Source organism: Poecilia formosa, unplaced genomic scaffold, assembly GCF_000485575.1.
Source record: "Poecilia formosa unplaced genomic scaffold, Poecilia_formosa-5.1.2 Scaffold66, whole genome shotgun sequence".
Classification (NCBI taxonomy): domain Eukaryota; kingdom Metazoa; phylum Chordata; class Actinopteri; order Cyprinodontiformes; family Poeciliidae; genus Poecilia; species Poecilia formosa.
In genome coordinates, this window is record NW_006800005.1 from 19,431 (window position 1) to 37,157 (window position 17,727).

General features: G+C 39.1%; 2 protein-coding genes across 2 annotated transcripts; both read left to right on the plus strand.

Annotated features, from left to right (window-relative positions):
* Window positions 1-841: 841 nt before the first annotated feature.
* On the plus strand, window positions 842-8,480 carry sting1 (stimulator of interferon response cGAMP interactor 1). The gene is made up of 7 exons (XM_007554716.2): window positions 842-1,208; window positions 2,456-2,682; window positions 3,209-3,401; window positions 3,792-3,900; window positions 4,758-4,996; window positions 6,032-6,218; window positions 7,629-8,480. Exons 2-7 carry the CDS (start codon window positions 2,456-2,458, stop codon window positions 7,859-7,861), a joined length of 1,188 nt encoding a protein of 395 aa, XP_007554778.1. The 5' UTR covers window positions 842-1,208; the 3' UTR covers window positions 7,862-8,480.
* A 7,214-nt stretch (window positions 8,481-15,694) lies between these two features.
* Window positions 15,695-17,191, plus strand: LOC103139866 (DNA damage-inducible transcript 4-like protein). The gene is made up of 2 exons (XM_007554718.2): window positions 15,695-15,961; window positions 16,451-17,191. The coding sequence occupies exons 1-2, from the start codon at window positions 15,784-15,786 to the stop codon at window positions 16,882-16,884; spliced, it is 612 nt and encodes a 203-aa protein (XP_007554780.1). The 5' UTR covers window positions 15,695-15,783; the 3' UTR covers window positions 16,885-17,191.
* Window positions 17,192-17,727: the final 536 nt, after the last annotated feature.

A 17,727-nucleotide genomic window follows, 5' to 3' on the forward strand; every position in this document is an offset into this window, starting at 1 on the left:
ACTCGTTTTACCGTTTTACTGGAGTCCAGGCCAAACTCACACGGTTTCTGTCCGGAAAGCATCAACGTGAACAGGCAGGCCCAAGACTATTGTTGTGGAGGGATAAGATATTAAAATTACTCAAGTAGAAGTAAAAAAGTACAGCGTATAAAAAAAAAATACTCCTAAAAGCACAGCTTCTTTAACGCTGCAAAGACCTGGTGCCAAGACTATTTAGGTAAAAAAAAGAAAAAAAAAAAAGAAGAAAGAACCAAGTTGCTACACAAAGCATCATTATGCGCATTTACCACTCATAACCCAATAAAACTTGTTGAAATGTTTCCTTGAAAAGTGTAGGCTCAAGCAGAACGAATCAAGGTTATCATAGCTAACTAAAACTAACGACATAATAAAAACTGAAATTGAGAAAACATGTTCGTTATCTGAAATGAAAACGGTAATTAAACTATAACTAGCTGGAACTATCATGAGTTTATAAAACTAAACATACTAAAATTACAGATATAATGTCCTTAGCTTACGTGTTTATGAATGTATTTATCCGTCTTCCGAACTGATAAGAAGTTCATTTAAGCTAGTCCGCAAAATGACGACAGTAAAATTGGTAGAAAACACCAGTATATTTTTTGTTCAACAATAATTTCATAAATCTTTTGAACATGGTACTTTTTGTTGAGTATTCATTACACAATTAACATAAACATAATCACAATACTTTAAACTTTTTGAATTCTGCACCAAAGATTAAAAGTTTGAAAAAAAACTAAAACTACTGTATAAAAACTGAAATTAAAACTAAACACTGTTAAACTAATAATAACTAATAACAACTAACAAACACGCTTTAAAAACTAATTTAAAAACTAACTGAATGAAATAATGCTAAACTACAATGAAAACCACAAAACTGTATAACACTAGTGTGAATATATGATGGGTAATCTTTAAGTCACCATAAGATTTAGTGTTTTATCTCTGCCCTTTACCACGATTCAGGCTGATTACGATCAGCTTTCCAACAAGGTCTGACATAAAACCTCAGTAAACCAACCTGGGCCAACCCACATATTACACAGAAAACAGATGAAAATGTTTAGAAGAAACTGAAACTGAAAGTGTATAGGAGGCGGACTCAGACAGGAAGAAGAGGCTCTTTGCAGTAAAGAAGTCACTCCGGTCTTTCAGTCAGGGGAACCAGAGAGACCAAGGTGAGTCCCTGCATTCATTTATTTATCTTTCTCTGGTTTAACAATACATATTTTAGTGCTGACTTTATAGTTCTTCCTCTGCTGCATTTCATAGACAGAGATTCTGTCCACGCTTCAGGTCATTGGTCTTGAGATAGATCTGGTTTTATAATCCACTGCTTTAAGCTCTGACCATCATATTATGTTCACAGAACAAAAAACAGGTTAACTTTTTGTGTATTTTATTTTCACAGAGTGCCATTCAGTCACAATTTGTTCCCATTTCTTTAGCTGACTCTGAAAAACACCAAAGAACATTCTCCAGCAGCCAGGGTTGATTCTCAAAGAGCTACAGGCTGAAAAGTTGGATTTGATATTTAAATCAGCAGCACATATGGCAAATGTCTGCTTTGCAAACATAATAAGCTTTCAATTTCACTGCACGCTTTGCCACATTTCTTTTGCAAACTCCACTGCAGCTGGAGATCTATTAGGAGCTGAAGGAGAAACCACCATGTATCGACACCATCTATATGGATTTTGTTCTAAACAGGCAGCCTCTTGAGGCAAGACACAAACTGTGGCGTCTGACCAGATTTCAGACAATGAAAACACAAAATTCAAAACAACTTCCTTTATCGCACTGAGTACACTGCAACAAAAGAAGAAAATCTTAACCAAGTATTTTTGTCTAGTTTATTTAGAAATAAGACTAAACTGACTTACAAGTGACTTTTTAGCAAGATGTATAACCTTGTTTTAAAGGGGCAGTAAGATGTAAAATTTACTTTTTGGAGCTTTGCATCATGTTATAATGCTATTCCCTGGAGTGTTGCCGTTTTCCTTTAATCTCGCATGGGAGTTAGCTCCCATTTAGCTGTGCAAAACACCTGGGTGGACGTAGCTCTGCCTACAACAACAAAGCTCTTCCTTGGACCTGCAGTGATCCAGATTCTGTGTTTTTATAACAACTGAAGTTAAAGTTATTTGATGGTTCTATGAAATGGCACTATGTGCCTGGAAAACACAATACTGCCCTATAAGTCAGAATTTTTCATCAATACACATAAAAGTACTAGTTCCACTGGCAGGAATAAAAATCTGCCAGTGGAACTAGTCCTTTATCTATATATCAAGAGAAGTTAATTAAGTGAGTTAGATATTTACACTGAAAAACCAGACAAAAATACTTGGCAAGTTTTATGTTTTTTAGCGTACCTCACTGAGCTCACAGACTTTTTTTTTTTATTATTTTTATCTTCGGACAGATGCATTGCCTTCGAGATGAGGACGCTCTTATCCCGTCACCTCGTGGAAGTTTACCAAAAGTTTGCGCTGCATTGGTGGCTACCATAGCAACCATGGGAATCCTGCTTCTGTCTCCTGGTAGGCTAATTAACCTGGTAGCTTTAGCAACACTCATAGTGACTCTTGGGCCCCTGCTGCATGGACTCTATCTCCTGTTTGAGGAGCTGCTGCACCATTCAAACACAAGGTTAGCAAATCTAAATGTCTGCACTAACTTTCAGCTCGGTTTGGTGTTTTGTCAAAATCTTCCTCTCATGGCTGTCAGTTATTAGACACTTTAGATATTTCAATATTCCTTTTGTACTTTGAGGTCAGATCATAGAGAAAACCTAACAAGCCTAATTGCATCGCTATTAAGCATTGAGTCCAGTAAACACAATGCCTGATAGAAGCCTCAGTCTCCAGTCTTTTGTAACCTTTAACAACTTTTTTCCCCATTATTATTTTTCCCCATGTTGCCATCAACTCTGATCAGCTTCCCGGTCTCTACTAAAAACAATAAGCATGATCCACTACCATTCCATTCTAGGATGCAGTTTTCAGAGTGATGTTAGTTTCCTGTAATGTAACATTTTACATGTAGAAAAGTTAATATTGGCCCCATCTGTCCCCGACTTGTCCTGTTGGAGGATTTAAATTGTGCTACCATAGTGGATGTCTCTGTTTGGAGCTATGACTTCGTTCTTCATGCTTTCCTTCTTGATTTTTGTCAGGTATCGAGGTCGGTCGCTGCTCGGCCACGTCCTGCCAGCCTGTGGATTGGGGCCTAAGACTCTGCTGGCGGCAGCAATGGCCGCCCTCCTGCTGTACCTGACCAGACACTCTCTGATGCACAAAGGCCAAAGCTGGGAGCTCGTTGTTCTAGTTCCTGTGCTTTATGCGCTCTTCAAATGCCTGGGAGTCCTGGTGAGATACAGACTCCACACACACACACACACACACACTGTAGGAGTTTTTCTGCTTCTTCTTTGTTGTCAATCAAAAAGACTAAAATATGTGCATATCTGGACACATTGCCTAAACCCAAAGTTCAGAGCCAACCATTGGTCGCTCCAGCTAATGAGTTTGCCATGACTATATGGCGCTTTACCAAGAACGGGTTCTGCTTATTTGTTCCTTAGACTCACTGTGAGGTCAGGTGTGTCTGTTCTTTGCCTTGCTAGCTGATTGTCTGTAAAAACAACTTTCTTGCTACTCAGTGAAGTAGGTCCTCAAATGGCCTTTTTAGTTTACTCAGAACATTTTGGAAGTTCTCAGGTGTCTCCTGAGCTGAGGTCTGTGTGTGTGGCTGTGCAGGGTCCGTCGGAGATGGAGGTGTCGGACATCTGTGAGGAGAGAAAGATGAACGTGGCGCACGGCCTGGCCTGGTCCTTCTACCTCGGTTACCTGCAGCTGGTGCTCCCAAGTCAGTAGCAGAGCACAAACACGCTAGGATACTTTTCCACATCATTTCATGTTACAACCACAAACTTCAGAGTCTTCTATTTGGATTTAACTTCATAACAGTGAATATTTATGAAGCAGAAATAGAAGGGTTAATGATTTTCCAAATACTATTAAAAAATAACAATTTGGGAAGTGTAGTATGCATTTGTTTTTAACCTCTTGAGTCTGTCATGTCCTCATCCTTGTCAGAGTCGACATTCAGATAAACTCCTCTCCAAAATGACCTCATCAGGGTGAAACTGAGAAGTGAACATATAAACTTTCAATAATAATACACAGTAGAAAAAAAATACAGCACTTAAATGCACAATAAATTTGCTCTGGAGAAAATATTGTAGCTCAAACTTGTAAAAGTTTCTTTAAAATAAATGCTGCCTCTATTAGCTGAATTATTTTTAATAAACAGAAATATTAATTCCAAATGTTGGTTACATACCAACAATGCTTTCAAATATCACCTCAAACTTGAAGAAGTTGGAGTGTTGCTGAGAGAAAACCATGCTTTCTGTCTATTAATAGCAGACTCTTAACTTAATGCAGTACCTACTTCTACCACTAGATGTCAGCAAAGTGAACATTATTACAGCACATTACCGGGATATGTCAAGAAACTGACGGGCAACGGCACAATGTTGTAGAAATATCTTTCACTGCAGTTGAAGCTGTAAGTTTTTAATGCTTTTATTCACTCCAACAGGTTTTCTAGAACCCGAATAAAACACAGCAATGTTTGTGGCGCTACCATAACAGTTCAGTGGGGTTTAACAAATACTTGTACAAAGCTAGCTCTAAGTGAGTCTGTATGGATCCGTGCAGGTTTGGAGAAGTCCATCGATTCATTTCGCGACTCTCATCGTGACAGCTTCTGGGGTCGCGGCTCCCAGAAGCTCCTCATCCTCATTCCTCTCAACGCCAACATATCGCACAAGCTGGAGGACGAAGACAGCTACATCCAGTTCTACGACAGCCTCCCCAACACCGAGCTGCACAGGGCCGGGGTCCGGGACCGCGTCTACAAGCACAGCGTCTACAGAGTGAAGGACGAGCGCGGGAAGGTAGGTGAACGTAAAGAAACACCTCTCAGGTGTTTTGAGTTGTTTGTGCTGTAATTAACATGTATGGGCTTTAGCCACAAACGGCACCTTTTCCAATACGTTCATTCATTTGTAATGTGAACTTTATTAAAATTTGACAACTTCTCAAATTTGAGAATTTGTCTGAACGGAAAAGCAATGCTTTCTTCAAAGCAAATGAAAACATTAGTATTTAAACGTTCACGTTAAATTCATAACAGATTTATCAGTCATAATTACGTGGCTGGTTTCCAATGTTTCCGGAGTTTTAGTGTGAAGTTCGACCAGCTGATAATTTCATTTTTATTTTAAAAACTAGGATATAAGAAAGTATAACAAAATTAAAAAATAGTTGGTTTTAGCCTTTCTGCTTTTATAATTGATTACAAGTAGAGGTTAAATTGCACCATAAGTATGAGAGGGTGTCGTCACTTCAAGCTTTTACTAATATAATATAAAATAAGTAAATATTCTATTTGTTTTTCTTTTGTTATTCTTCCTTAAAAGTTTCACAGAATATGACAAGGACTTCATTGTCAACGATTACGTGGAATAAAAACAAACGTACATGTTTTTTTGTCCTATTGTATGAAGTGAAGTCAGACAAATCTTCTCCTGTTTTAGCCCAGTTACAATCAAAGTTATTTCTATTTGCAAAATGCCACAATAGTGACAAAATATGCCTTGAAAATCAAAAATAGTGGCATTAAAACGCTTTACTTGCAGCTTGTTTTCCCCCTATGCATTACCGCCACCTTGTGGTCAAACATTAAAATTCACCCACATGAACTTAGACACCCTAACAGCGTCTTCGACCTGAAAGAATAATTACAGTTATTATACCGCAAAAATAATCTAGCAAAAATAATCTATGAAACATGTTTCCATTTTAGTACCCGTCTTTATTCGTGTTTTTGAACTTGAGGACTTAGAGTAACATTTCAGAAAAATAATGTACATCATTAATTTTGTGCTGTGATGTAATTAAAGCCCTGCTTTTTGTCTGTGTGTCACCAGGCCCATGACTGCGCTGTGGAGTATGCGACCCCCCTGCTGACTCTGTACCGCATGTCCCAGGAGAGAAACGCAGGTTTTGGGGAACCTGAGCGCAGGCAGCAGGTCCTTCTCTTCTACCGGACCCTGAGGGACGTCCTGGACCAGTCTCTGGAGTGCCGCAACCGCTACAGACTCATCCTGATCAAAGGTAAAAACTGGCTCTACAAGTTTTTCTCAGTCGCTTTGGTGCATTTCTCACAACAGAACTGAAAGTCTCAAAACTACTTGCTCAATCGTCAAACCATTGATCATCAAAGAAGCAGTTTCACATTCCTGTGCAAGTGGTTATGTACAATTATCTGTTTTTTTCTACATTTTCAATTGGCTTTAGTCAAGTTGATCAAGATTAGCATTAAACGGGTCTCTGTTGAATTGTCTCAACATCCACAACATTTAAGCAAAAGTTTGTCGAATAAGTCCTAACATGCAGAATACATAAAACAAGTTGTCATAATGTGTCAGTCATATATGTGTGAAGCATTAGATCAACCAATTTTCTGAAATAGATTGAAAGTGCATCTTGTTAACCATCCACTGGCAAGTATATAGTGTATACAGCCAGAGTACAACACAGTGCTACATTTCTGACAATGGAAGGACAAGGACTTGGACGCGGTCAACAGCCAGAGAAGAAGAAGAGGAGGAGGAGTGAGGCTGTGATGGAGGAGTTACAGAGGAAGAGTCAGAAGATGCCAAGTACATCTGCCAGCTTCTGTCACTCAAACATCAGGATGTGGTTTGTCCTGGTGGAGTTCCTCTCGCCCGACTCTACATCCTTTAACCCAACTGAGGATATTTTCCCAATATCAAGATGGAAAGCATAATGTCATGTAACTCCTACAGCACCGCATGTACAGTTTTCCTTAAGGAGACTGTCTTATGTTCCCATTTTTATTTTTTTTCCTTTGTTCTCTAAAGTGCTGCCTTTTCCTTCCTGGATCACAACGGCACAGTCCATCAACAAATTACAGCAAAATCATAAATGTGAATCTTGCCCAGTCTCTTCCCATTGATCACCCATAATTACAATTTACATTAACTGTCATCAAAACTTTCACCATACATAATTTAAGAGAAAACATCCATCCCTCTTGCGTTCACTGTAATATCGACAACATGACTAATTAGTTTGTCGTATCTGAATGCAATGAAACAAGGGTTTGCCATTCTGAGGGCCCTGACATGTTCAGTGACGCAGATATTTACTTTTGAGAGATGAACTAAGGATTTGGGGAAATGGTCCTTTGCTGTTTGTACAAATTGTTTTGAGAAATGTGTTTACTGTTTTGCAAATGCCAAGGGTGACTTGAGAAATGCACATGAGCGACTGAGAAATCCTCTGATCTCATCACCGCAACCCTTGAATCATGTTTGGAAATTAGAGAATCGATATTACTTATTTTCTTTGAGATGGAATGAGGAGCGAAAACATTTTCTCAAAACTTCTGCAGAATCTTCAGAAACCAACAGTGACAATAGAAATTATATGAAGTTACTGAGTTAAATAGAATAATTTGAAACCCTAAATCAAAGGTTGAAATCCCTCCTCCTCCTGTAGACGAGCATGAGGATGACCCTCACTTCCTGTCCAAAACCATCCTGAGGCATCTGGAGCAGCAGAACACAGAGGAGTTCTGTCTGAGCGGAGCGCTGCAGCAGGAGACCAACAAACCCGTGGAGGTGGAGGACTGGCACCACTCTGAACCAATGAGCCGAGAGCCCACGCTGATGATCAGCCTGGATAGGCCTCAGCCTCTGAGGGGGCCCATCGAGGACACCGACTTAAACTGAAGCCCAGGGACAGAGGAACACACACACACACACACCACCGCACTGCCCTTCCCCACAGACTAGTTCCTGGATTTTGGTCAACACTCATTAGGAGAGCTTAAAGCTGTCTGACTTGTCATCATCAACTTAACTTTGTGCTGCTGTTGCATGAATTTCCTGCTTAAGAAATTCATAATCTGGATCTTAAAACAAACCCAGAAATTGAATCTGTGAAGCTGTATACTGTGTCTTTCTTTATTTTTTTTCCCCCAAAATGTGTTAAGTCACCTAAAGCAGGCCCACAGCATCATGGACCCTCCTCTTACTGCAGAACTCGCTTCACTTGGATCCAAAGAATAAAACTTTAACTTCCTCTGTCCCACAGAGATTAATCACTTATTTAGATGCATTTTAGTGTCGGCTTCTCATGACTAAAACTATTATTTTCAAATGTATCCTGCTGAGCATGCTCTGTGCTAGAGGTGTGCCACACAGGATATTTTGGTATTGATCCAGTATGAAGTAAAACCAGAACCAGTATCACCAATATCATTACCGATACTTGATTATTTAAGTGATACATCACCAAACGCAAGACTTTTGGGTGTTTGTGGGTATTTTTTTCTGTAACTTATTTTATTCAGAACCAAACGAGGAGAAGCAGCATTCAGTTTCTATGCACCACAAATTTGGAACAAACTTCCAGAAAACTGTAAAACAGCTGCCTTTAAATCTCAACTTAAAAGCCACCTGTTTAGAGTTGCTTATGGCTAAATTAGGGTTAGAGTCCCTTGAGTAAAACGTGGGTTAGAGTCCCAGTTAAACGACGTTTAACTAAAGCCCTACGGGGTTTAGAGACCTAGTTGACGGCATTTCAACTAAAAACCTAGAGGTTGGAGTCCTTGTCAAACGGCATTTTTGACTAAAGTCCCAGAGGGTTAGAGTTCCAGTTAAACTATGTTTAACTAAAGTCCTAAAAGGGGTGTGGGTTTTAATGTTTTTATCTGTTTTAATCTTTTTCTTTTTCAAAAATCTCTTTCTCTTTCTTACTGTTTATTCAGTGTCACATGCTGTTTTTTTATGTAAAGTACTTTGAAATGCCTTGCTGCTGAAATGTGCTGTACAAATAAAATTTGATTGATTTTGATTGATTCAAACGTAGGTTAGAATTTCGACAAAGTTTACAGGTGTATAAATGTATAAATGATAAACAGAAACAATAGAAAAAGAAAAATCTCTGTATTTCTTACAAAAAAAGTTGAATTCTGCAACCTGTATTCAGAAAACCAGTCATGTTGTGAAAACTGGAACATTTTACTTGAAGTGAAAAAAAAATCTTCTGTTGATTGTGTAAATTCAATATTTTAAAAATGCTTATTTAGTCAGTTTTAATAAATGAATTAAAAGCATATTTTGGTGCAACAAAGTTAAATTTTGAGGAGAAGTTATGAGATAGATGTGATCCTGTGTAAATGAAATTAAAGAGAATGTAAAAAATGTGGTTATTAAAAGACAAATACTTCCTTGTACCCGACATTTTTCAACTGTAAGATTTGAACTTGCCTGTAATATTTTTGCCCAAACTAAAAAAAGAAAAAAAAATCTCCATTTCCTTCCACCTCCTGTGCTTCTTGAATTGCAGTTGGATCATTTTTAGGCTGACCAGAGTTCGCCCATTTGGCCCACATCAGAGTTTAATTGCGTGTTCACACCTTGCCAAACGAACCAGAACTTTCTAGGCAAACGGACAAGAGTTTGATTGAAGCGAACTAAACTGGGCTGTGTGAATCCACCTTACCTTTGGTGTGAACCGATTCTCAAATTTCAGGCAGCGTTTACAAGATGTTTTTTTTTTTTTTTCTCCAAGTACTCTATAGATTTCATAATGCCATGCAGTCTAATTCGGATCCCACTGCCTTTCTAAACAGGCCACAGTTCCAACACCACAATCTTGTTTATCAGGCCAATCAGGCTGTTTCAAAACAAACCCGACTTCTTCTTCAGAATTGAACATGGTGTCAGGAGAGTCACTGATGTGAACAGATATATAAGTTTAACTACTTTTAAACAGCATATTAGGATGTAAAGCCAATACAACAAAAGACAATGTCGATTGGGAATCATGTTAAATTAAATGTATTGGTTCATTATTTGGCAGAGTCTGTAATGCGTGGGACCTAAAGCTGTTTTCTCATGTTCACACGCAAACACACATACTGAGTTTTTTTATTTTTTATTTTATAGAATGAATCATTTTTAGTGACATTAAAAAGTTTTTGCTTGGATAAAAAGCGAAGACACAGAAAAATGTATTCAGTTTCCCAGATAGGCCTGAGTTAAAGTCCCAGTACAGACATGCTAACTTCACATTTGTGTTATACACACACACGCACACACACATCTTTATATACAAGAATGAACATGATAGCATATAACTTGGTCATGCTGATGATCTGACCTTGTGTGCTTTAATCAAATAAGAATAATAAAATAACAAAAACAGCAGCAGGCCCTCGTGGCTGCAGGCATGTGAGCTCCAGATGAGGGGACATGAGTGGAAGACGACAGCAGGCAGGTCAGACCTGCTCACCAGCAACATGAGCAGCTGACACAGACAGCACTGCTGATGATGGACGGTCACAACGAGGTCAGTGGGCAAGTGTTTGCACTCCTCAGATTAATAACAAAGACAGATTTCAATCATCTGCAAGCTGTGAAAAAACAAACATCTACATCTACAAAACCACCAGCTTTTATCTCCCTGAAATATATATTTTTAATTCTTATTTGCCTTCAGCTGAGATTTTAGACAAAGAATCTGTGAAGAAAATACCAAGTTCAGCCAAGAAATATGAACGTCTTTACACGTGAAATTACAATTTTAGAGCGGATCCAGTTGTAACGAACATTTTGGTCTGTTCACCTGATGACTGTGACTCAGAGAGTAAAGTCGTACTCTGAAGGTTTCAGGGTTACTTCCTCTTGTCACATGTCAAGAGGAAATGCCTTGTGTCTCAAGGCATTTAACCCCAAGTTACCTACTGATTTGCGTATCGGTATAAATGTGAGTGAATGCAGCTCTAGTGTAAAGTGCTTTGAGTGGCCAGTATGAGCAGAAAGACCCAGTATAAGTTCAGGCCCTATGTCGTTTGATCAACTCGTCAGTCCAAACAATCAAAATTTAAAGTCACCAACTCCAGAGATGAGCTTCAGGGGACGAGTCTTCCACCTGAGAACAGGCTGTAAATGTTGAAACATCTGAAATTTAGTTTATGTTTAACTCAAGTCAGTATTCAACACGATGAAAGAAAATCTGGATGGAAATCACTGCAGCTCCCATCATTTCCTTCCTGATCCAAACAGCCTTTCGCTCTCTGGCTCCTGCTAAACAGCACAATCTCTCTACATTCACAGCGGATCCTCCACAGCATGGCCTCAGTATCAGGTTCTGTCTCGGTTCTGTTGTATCAATCTTCCAGACCACAGTACTCAGGTCTTCTGGTTCTGCTCTGCATCAACAAAACCAGAACCAGAACCAAACACGGAGAAGCGGCATTCAGCTTCTATGCACCAGAAATTTGGAACAAACTTTCAGAAAACTGCAAAACACCCGAAACAGTAACTGCGTTTCCGTTACAAACCTACGTGAAGATTTGTCGATATTCAGAGATGTCGAAAAAACACAATTATGGTGTTTCCATTAACAATGAGTCAGAATTAAAACCACGCGTGAATAAGTTTGTTCATTAAAATCATGCCATGCGTCCTGTTGTCTTCTTTGTCTTTTTCAGCAGCAGTGACATCCAGTTGTTGGTCATGTGACTTGTGTAATGCGAAAAACAAGCGTTTCCATTGCGGTTTTGCGAAATACACAAATTTACATACAGCCGACAAACCGCTTCATGCAAAAAAAAAATAATTTAGCGAAAAACATGAGATTTTTTTGAAATTGTCATGTTACCATAATTTATTTTCAGAATTCCAGGAATTATATGGTCAATGGAAAGAGAGCGAATGATTTCATTTAAATCAGTGCTAAAGACCCACCTGTGTTTAGTTGCCTTTGATTAGTATTAGCTGGAACATTGATCAATATATTTAATGAGCATAATGATTTCGATGAAGGTATTGAACAAAATGTAATGTTTATTGCTTCTTTCACTATTGGTGACTGCATGATGTTTTAAAGATGTTTTAATGATGTAAAGCATTTTGAACTGCATTGTTGTTGCTAAAATGTCCTACACACATAAACTTGACTTGACCAGAACCAAACCAAACAAGCTGAATTTTACACCATCTATGTATAAAAAAACAACATATTTTTGTTGTTGCTGTTTCAAAATGAAAAAAATAATTAACTGATTTTGTTTGTATTTTGGCTTAGTAGATATTGAATCTACAAAAAAAAAAAACATCTCTCAAGATTAGTTTTCTAGTTTAGTTTCCAGCTTATGAAACAGTCTGACTGTGTTGTAAGAGCATCCATGTGTTAAACTGACCTGTCCACAGACCGGATATGTCAACACTGAAAACATCTGACCATCATGAAGTAACAGTTTAACAAGGAGTGCTGCAAGGATGTTACTCGGCTCTATTTTGTTTCATGTTCTTTCTCTAACTCACAGCTGCTAAAACTCTGGATAATTTTAATATCCAGGAAATACTCCAGAATTTTGCTGAGCACTGGTGGCGTGACCACGCTCCGTAATTCCCCTACACTTCCTCAGAAACACACTTCCTCCTTGCTGCTCCATCTCTCTCTCTCTCTCTCTCTCTCTTTCTTTGTCAGACTGCAGTAACTCTGGATGTGATTGGCCGCCTGGCGTGGCGTCACCACCATGACACTTCTGAGGAGGGTGACTCAGGTGAACGTGAATAACCTGAGAAAGACGTCCCTCCCCCTCAAGTCACACCAGCACAGCAGACCTTGGACCTTAAAGGAAGAACCCTGTTTCCATCTGTTTGAATTATGTAGTTTCACATATTTCTATTTCAGACAAGAGCAAACTTGTTCTCAGATGTCTGTTTCACCCTGAAAAACACACTATGTTCCCAATAGGCCAGTTTTCAGTGCTGCACAGGATCTATTAGCATAAATAAAAAGTTAAAAAGTGGAATGTTTTCTGCTTAAAAACCCGACTTGGACTCTGCAGATGACTCCTCGCTCGCCTGATGAGCCTACGTGACTCTGGTGATGACTTCATGGACTGGGAAAAATAGAACGTTTAACACACAAACGGTTCTTGTTTACGCTGCTGCTGGGCCTTCGTCAGGTGTGTGAGTGACGGACTGAGTCAGACTGAGTCTTAGTCACCTGGTTGTGAGTAACAGCAGGGTTCGCTTCACCTGGAGTCTAGACACAAACAAGAGATAACGCTTGAAGCTGTAAAGCCTTCAATCACGTGGATTCACACAAAGCAGCTGGGAGGACAAATGTTCACAAATCACTCAAGATTTCCGAAGTTAAAAACTAAAACAGCTTACAGGAACAATGTGTAGTTCAAAAGTATTTATAGCACTTACTTTACTCTACGTTTCATCCCCTTAAGCTGAGAGCAGAACTTTGATTTCATTCAATTCAGTTCAACCAGTTACCTTTTTAAATTCCCATATTTACAAAGGATATTCATCTGTGTGTGATTTAATCAAATGGGAATCTGATAGTGCAACTTAACACTTTACATTTCGATGAAAACATCACCATGGGGAAACATGGTGGTGGCATCGTCTTACAGTGGAGATGATTCTTCTTCTTTTTTTTATTTTTTAGAGTTAATAAAAAGTGGATGCAGGTAAGTACAATGTAACCTAGCAAGAAAAGCTGCGGCGAAGGTTCAGTTTCCAGCAGGACAATGACCCCGAACATTCAGCAAGCGCTACAATAAAACGACCAAAGCATATACATGTGTTAGAATGACCTAGTCAAAGTTCAGACATAAAAAACAATGGTGACAAGACTTTAAAGCTGCTGTTCGCAGACACTCTCGATACAGTACAATGGGTATTGTATCGTTTATCGTTTATCATTTATCGCGGTAGTTTTTGTATTGTGATAGGAAATTTGATTTATCATTGTCACAATTAATTCCAAATAATGATTCTTTAAAGAACAAAATACTCCATGTTCTTTGGATTGTTATTATTTACCATTTCCTCCACTGTTTGTCCAATGAGAGCATCAATAAATATCAATGCCTTTGAAAATATGATTAAATGCAGCTAGTGTGTGCATTTTAGTGATACAAATCAGACTTATTTATGAGACTGGTTTCTTAAAGAACCGTATTTCATAAGGGAATGTTTCTCAAGAGCAGCTTTTATGTTTGAGGGGCTCTGATTGCTGTGTCATGAACTCACAGCCATACAATTACCCAAAAACAGACCTAATAAATATTTCTTAGTCACTTTTATTGTTATCACAATAATGCTGCCAAATATCGTTATAAAAATTTAAGTCCCTATCGCTAACCCCTAGCTAAAACCATTAACCTTCAGCTGTGCAAATGGGGTGGACAACATACTCCAAAAGGTATTGGTAGGCAGTTTCCATTTCATTTCTTCATCAGTCCAACTTTCTAAACTATTGCTCTCATAAAAATAAAAGTTTGGTTCAGATGCGTCTGACATAACAAACACTTCCGTAGTGAATTACAGGAGCTACCTTATTCATTGTAATTGTAACAAGTGGTCAGCTGCAGAAGGGGAAGTTTGATTCTGAATCACCGTGGTGATCAGCTTCTCTTTTGACACGCTACGCACAGTGATGAATTTCACTGCAAACCTCAATATCCGTGAGTCACATCTAGTATATTTCCAACGTGGCTAATATGAGAGCCGAAAGGTTTCACATTTGGGAAAAGTACAGCTGCATTCATCACGCATAAAAAATTAACAAGAAATATTCAACGAAGGAGAGCTTGAGCTTAGTTTTATTGACTCAAAATATAGAACTACTATATTATATAATTCCACTAAAACGGACATTACACACTTTACTAAAAGAATATATCTTTAATCCCGAATTCCACTGAGCCAAACTATCATAATGAGTCCATGACTCTGAGATTTTGCATCCAGTTGAAAATAAACCTAAACTTAAATCTGTATTTTAAGAACAGAATCTTAAATGTTACTTTTTGAACATGATTTCTTTGAATATTGGTGTCACAAAAGAGCAAAACAGATGTGATGGCCATACAGGTAAGTACAACATAAACTCCTGAAATTCTAATATGGTGGTTAGTGTTTGTTTTTTGTTTTTACCCTTCATTAAAAACGTTTGATTTAAAACATACAGTAGGGGTAGACCTGTATAACTTTAGATAAAAAAACACCTACTACTACTACTACTAATAAGATTATTTTTTATCCTATGTTTTAAGCTGACAATATAATTGTTTAAAATACTGAAACAGCATAAAAAAAATTGTTTTCCCCTTTTCATCTTATCTGTGTAAAATTTGCCAAATACCATGAAGAGTTGAATTAAAACCGAGGCTCAGTTTTCAGGCGAATTTCCTTCACAAGTAAATAAAAACTATTAAACGCTCTGTATAATTTCATGAATTATACTCCTCGATAGGAAGTTCTGCATTACACAAATTCTTTAGATATAGTTCAAAATATCTTACTGCCCGTAAACGAAGTAAATTTTACGCTATTGTAGCATTCAGACTGACGTAATGCTCCGCAGCGGTTGCTTTTCCCTGGTTATCAATGTACGTGACAGCTCTCAGCTGCAATCCGCAGGTAGGTTGCGTGAGCCTTGAACTAGGAAGCTTCTGGACTCAACCAGTTAAGCCCCGCCCCCCTGGGCTGATGCAAGAAGGCCCGCCCTCTCCTGTATAAAAGCCTCGCGTTCAGCGCAGCAAGTCACTTCATCAGTCTGACTACATGGAAGAAACACCGAGAACACAACTGGAGGAGACGTTGGAGTCAGGATGGTCTATATCGCCGCTATGCCCTTTGCACACGGAGTGTCTTTCTTGACGGAGGAGGAAAGTGTGGTGGAGATGATTGGAAAGTACTTCTTCCATCATAGCTCTCCGGGCCGTGGGTCGAGTTCGGCCCGGCGGGGAAGCGTTGAGAGTTGCGATGAGAGGGACGGCAACTGGCCTTGTAAGTAGCATTCAAATACTTCATACTGGTTATGCTGTTAGTCTGCAGCAATATGCAAATTTATAGAGTTTTAATGCGTTTCTCTAAACTTCTGAATGAATAAAACTGTCCTTTAATAGCTGGTTTATAGATAAATATTTCTTTTAAAAAAATTACCTATATAACATGGCGGATGATGAATTGATCGAGCTCGGCGTTTCACAACGTCGGTCCTCACGCCCTCCTGCCACACACCTGAATTGCATCTCTGGGTGATTAACAGGCTTCTGCAGCACTTGATGATCATGCAATCATTTGAATCAGCTGTTCTGGAATAGAGGCACATCTAAAACATGCAGAGCAGGAGGGCGTGAGGACCAGGGTTGAGAAACACTGATTTAGCTGAAAATTTGCAACTTCACTAAACTCCTTAGTCCTGACCTATAAGATGAGCGTTAAAAGGACTTGACTCAGATGATGCAATGAAGTGGTTCTGACCTGTCGTCACAGCCGCAGATTTGGATGCTGGTGTTGAGGACGAACAGCGGCTCCTCTTTCAGGACTTGACCCGGCGGATTGAGTGCTGTCTGACTGAAGCCAAGCTGTCCATCCTGTGCTGCCAGGTGCTGCAGCTGCCCCGCAACATGATCACCAGGGTCGGGCACCACATCCTGCACTCCTCTGCCGATGAGCCCTGCGGGCTCCGGGGCGCCTCCATCAGGCTGTATGTTGAAGGCAAAGACTACCTCAAGTATGTGGGGACCATCATTCCGGACCCAGATGTGACCCCGACCTTTGAACTCTCTGTGGTGTTCAAGGTGGACAAGGAGGATGGCTGGCACATCTTTGATTCTGGCAAAGTGCTGAAGCTGAGGTCAGAGCACCGGCTGGTGAAGAGGAAGCTCTACTCCTCTGAAAGTCCCGTGATCTACGAGTTCAGCTAATGGTGAACAGGAACTGCAGAGTCACTTCAGTCCGTAGTGAATGTAAAGCTGAGTACACTGAGGTTTCTGGTTTTGATTAACACGAGTTCATTTTATACTTTAAGCTAGCTGAACCTTTTTGAGCAGGCCCTCAAACTGACTTTGTTCTTGTTGCCATTTCACTAATTGTCAGAATTTTGCACTGCGAGTTGTTGGATAATGCTTAAATTTCAATCCAGAACTGGGCTGGTCTCACTACTGAAGTGTACTGGTTTTGTATTTTATTTATAAGACTTAAACTGTGCAATAAAGTATTTATAAAGTTTTACGTGGGCATTTTTTTCTTTCAATGAAAGGAAATGTTTGAGTCCCCAGAAATTTCAGCTTTGTTAGACATTTATCCATCTGTTGAAGGGTCTTAAACTTATTTGAAATCTGTATAAACTAGATAAGTGATGAGCTTGAAGATGGACTGGTTGACTGAAAAATGGCATGACCAAATTTTAGTTTAATACTTTTAGGGCACGCTCCATCTAAAGCAAATGAGTTGAAATGGATGCATCTACAGCTGTTGCATCCCTTAAATTAAATGGCTGAACTCTAAAGCATTTAGGTGTTTTGGCACAGACATTAATTGGTCATGAGTTTGCAGGAAATTTAGTCATTGCTGTTTTAGTCAAAGGCTTGACTTTGGTTCTGCTCACCTTAGCTTTATAGGAAGAAAAAATCTGCAAAGTGAAACTATTAAGGCTTTACAGTGGAATAAATGATCAGGGTTGGACCTGCTCCTCCCACAGAACAGGCTGAATATGAAACCACATGAGCCAACTATCATGTGATGGAAAACCTCAACCCTGTTTAAAA

What these genes read in the sequence shown, in the direction of transcription:
- sting1 (XM_007554716.2), top strand. Translation starts at nt 2,456, where the DNA reads ATGCATTGCCTTCGAGATGAGGACGCTCTTATCCCGTCACCTCGTGGA. An exon ending in CTGCACCATTCAAACACAAG is followed by an intron (nt 2,683 to 3,208) that starts GTTAGCAAATCT and finishes GATTTTTGTCAG; the next exon opens with GTATCGAGGTCGGTCGCTGC. An exon ending in TGAAGGACGAGCGCGGGAAG is followed by an intron (nt 4,997 to 6,031) that starts GTAGGTGAACGT and finishes GTGTGTCACCAG; the next exon opens with GCCCATGACTGCGCTGTGGA.
- LOC103139866 (XM_007554718.2), top strand. Translation starts at nt 15,784, where the DNA reads ATGGTCTATATCGCCGCTATGCCCTTTGCACACGGAGTGTCTTTCTTG. An exon ending in GAGGGACGGCAACTGGCCTT is followed by an intron (nt 15,962 to 16,450) that starts GTAAGTAGCATT and finishes CTGTCGTCACAG; the next exon opens with CCGCAGATTTGGATGCTGGT.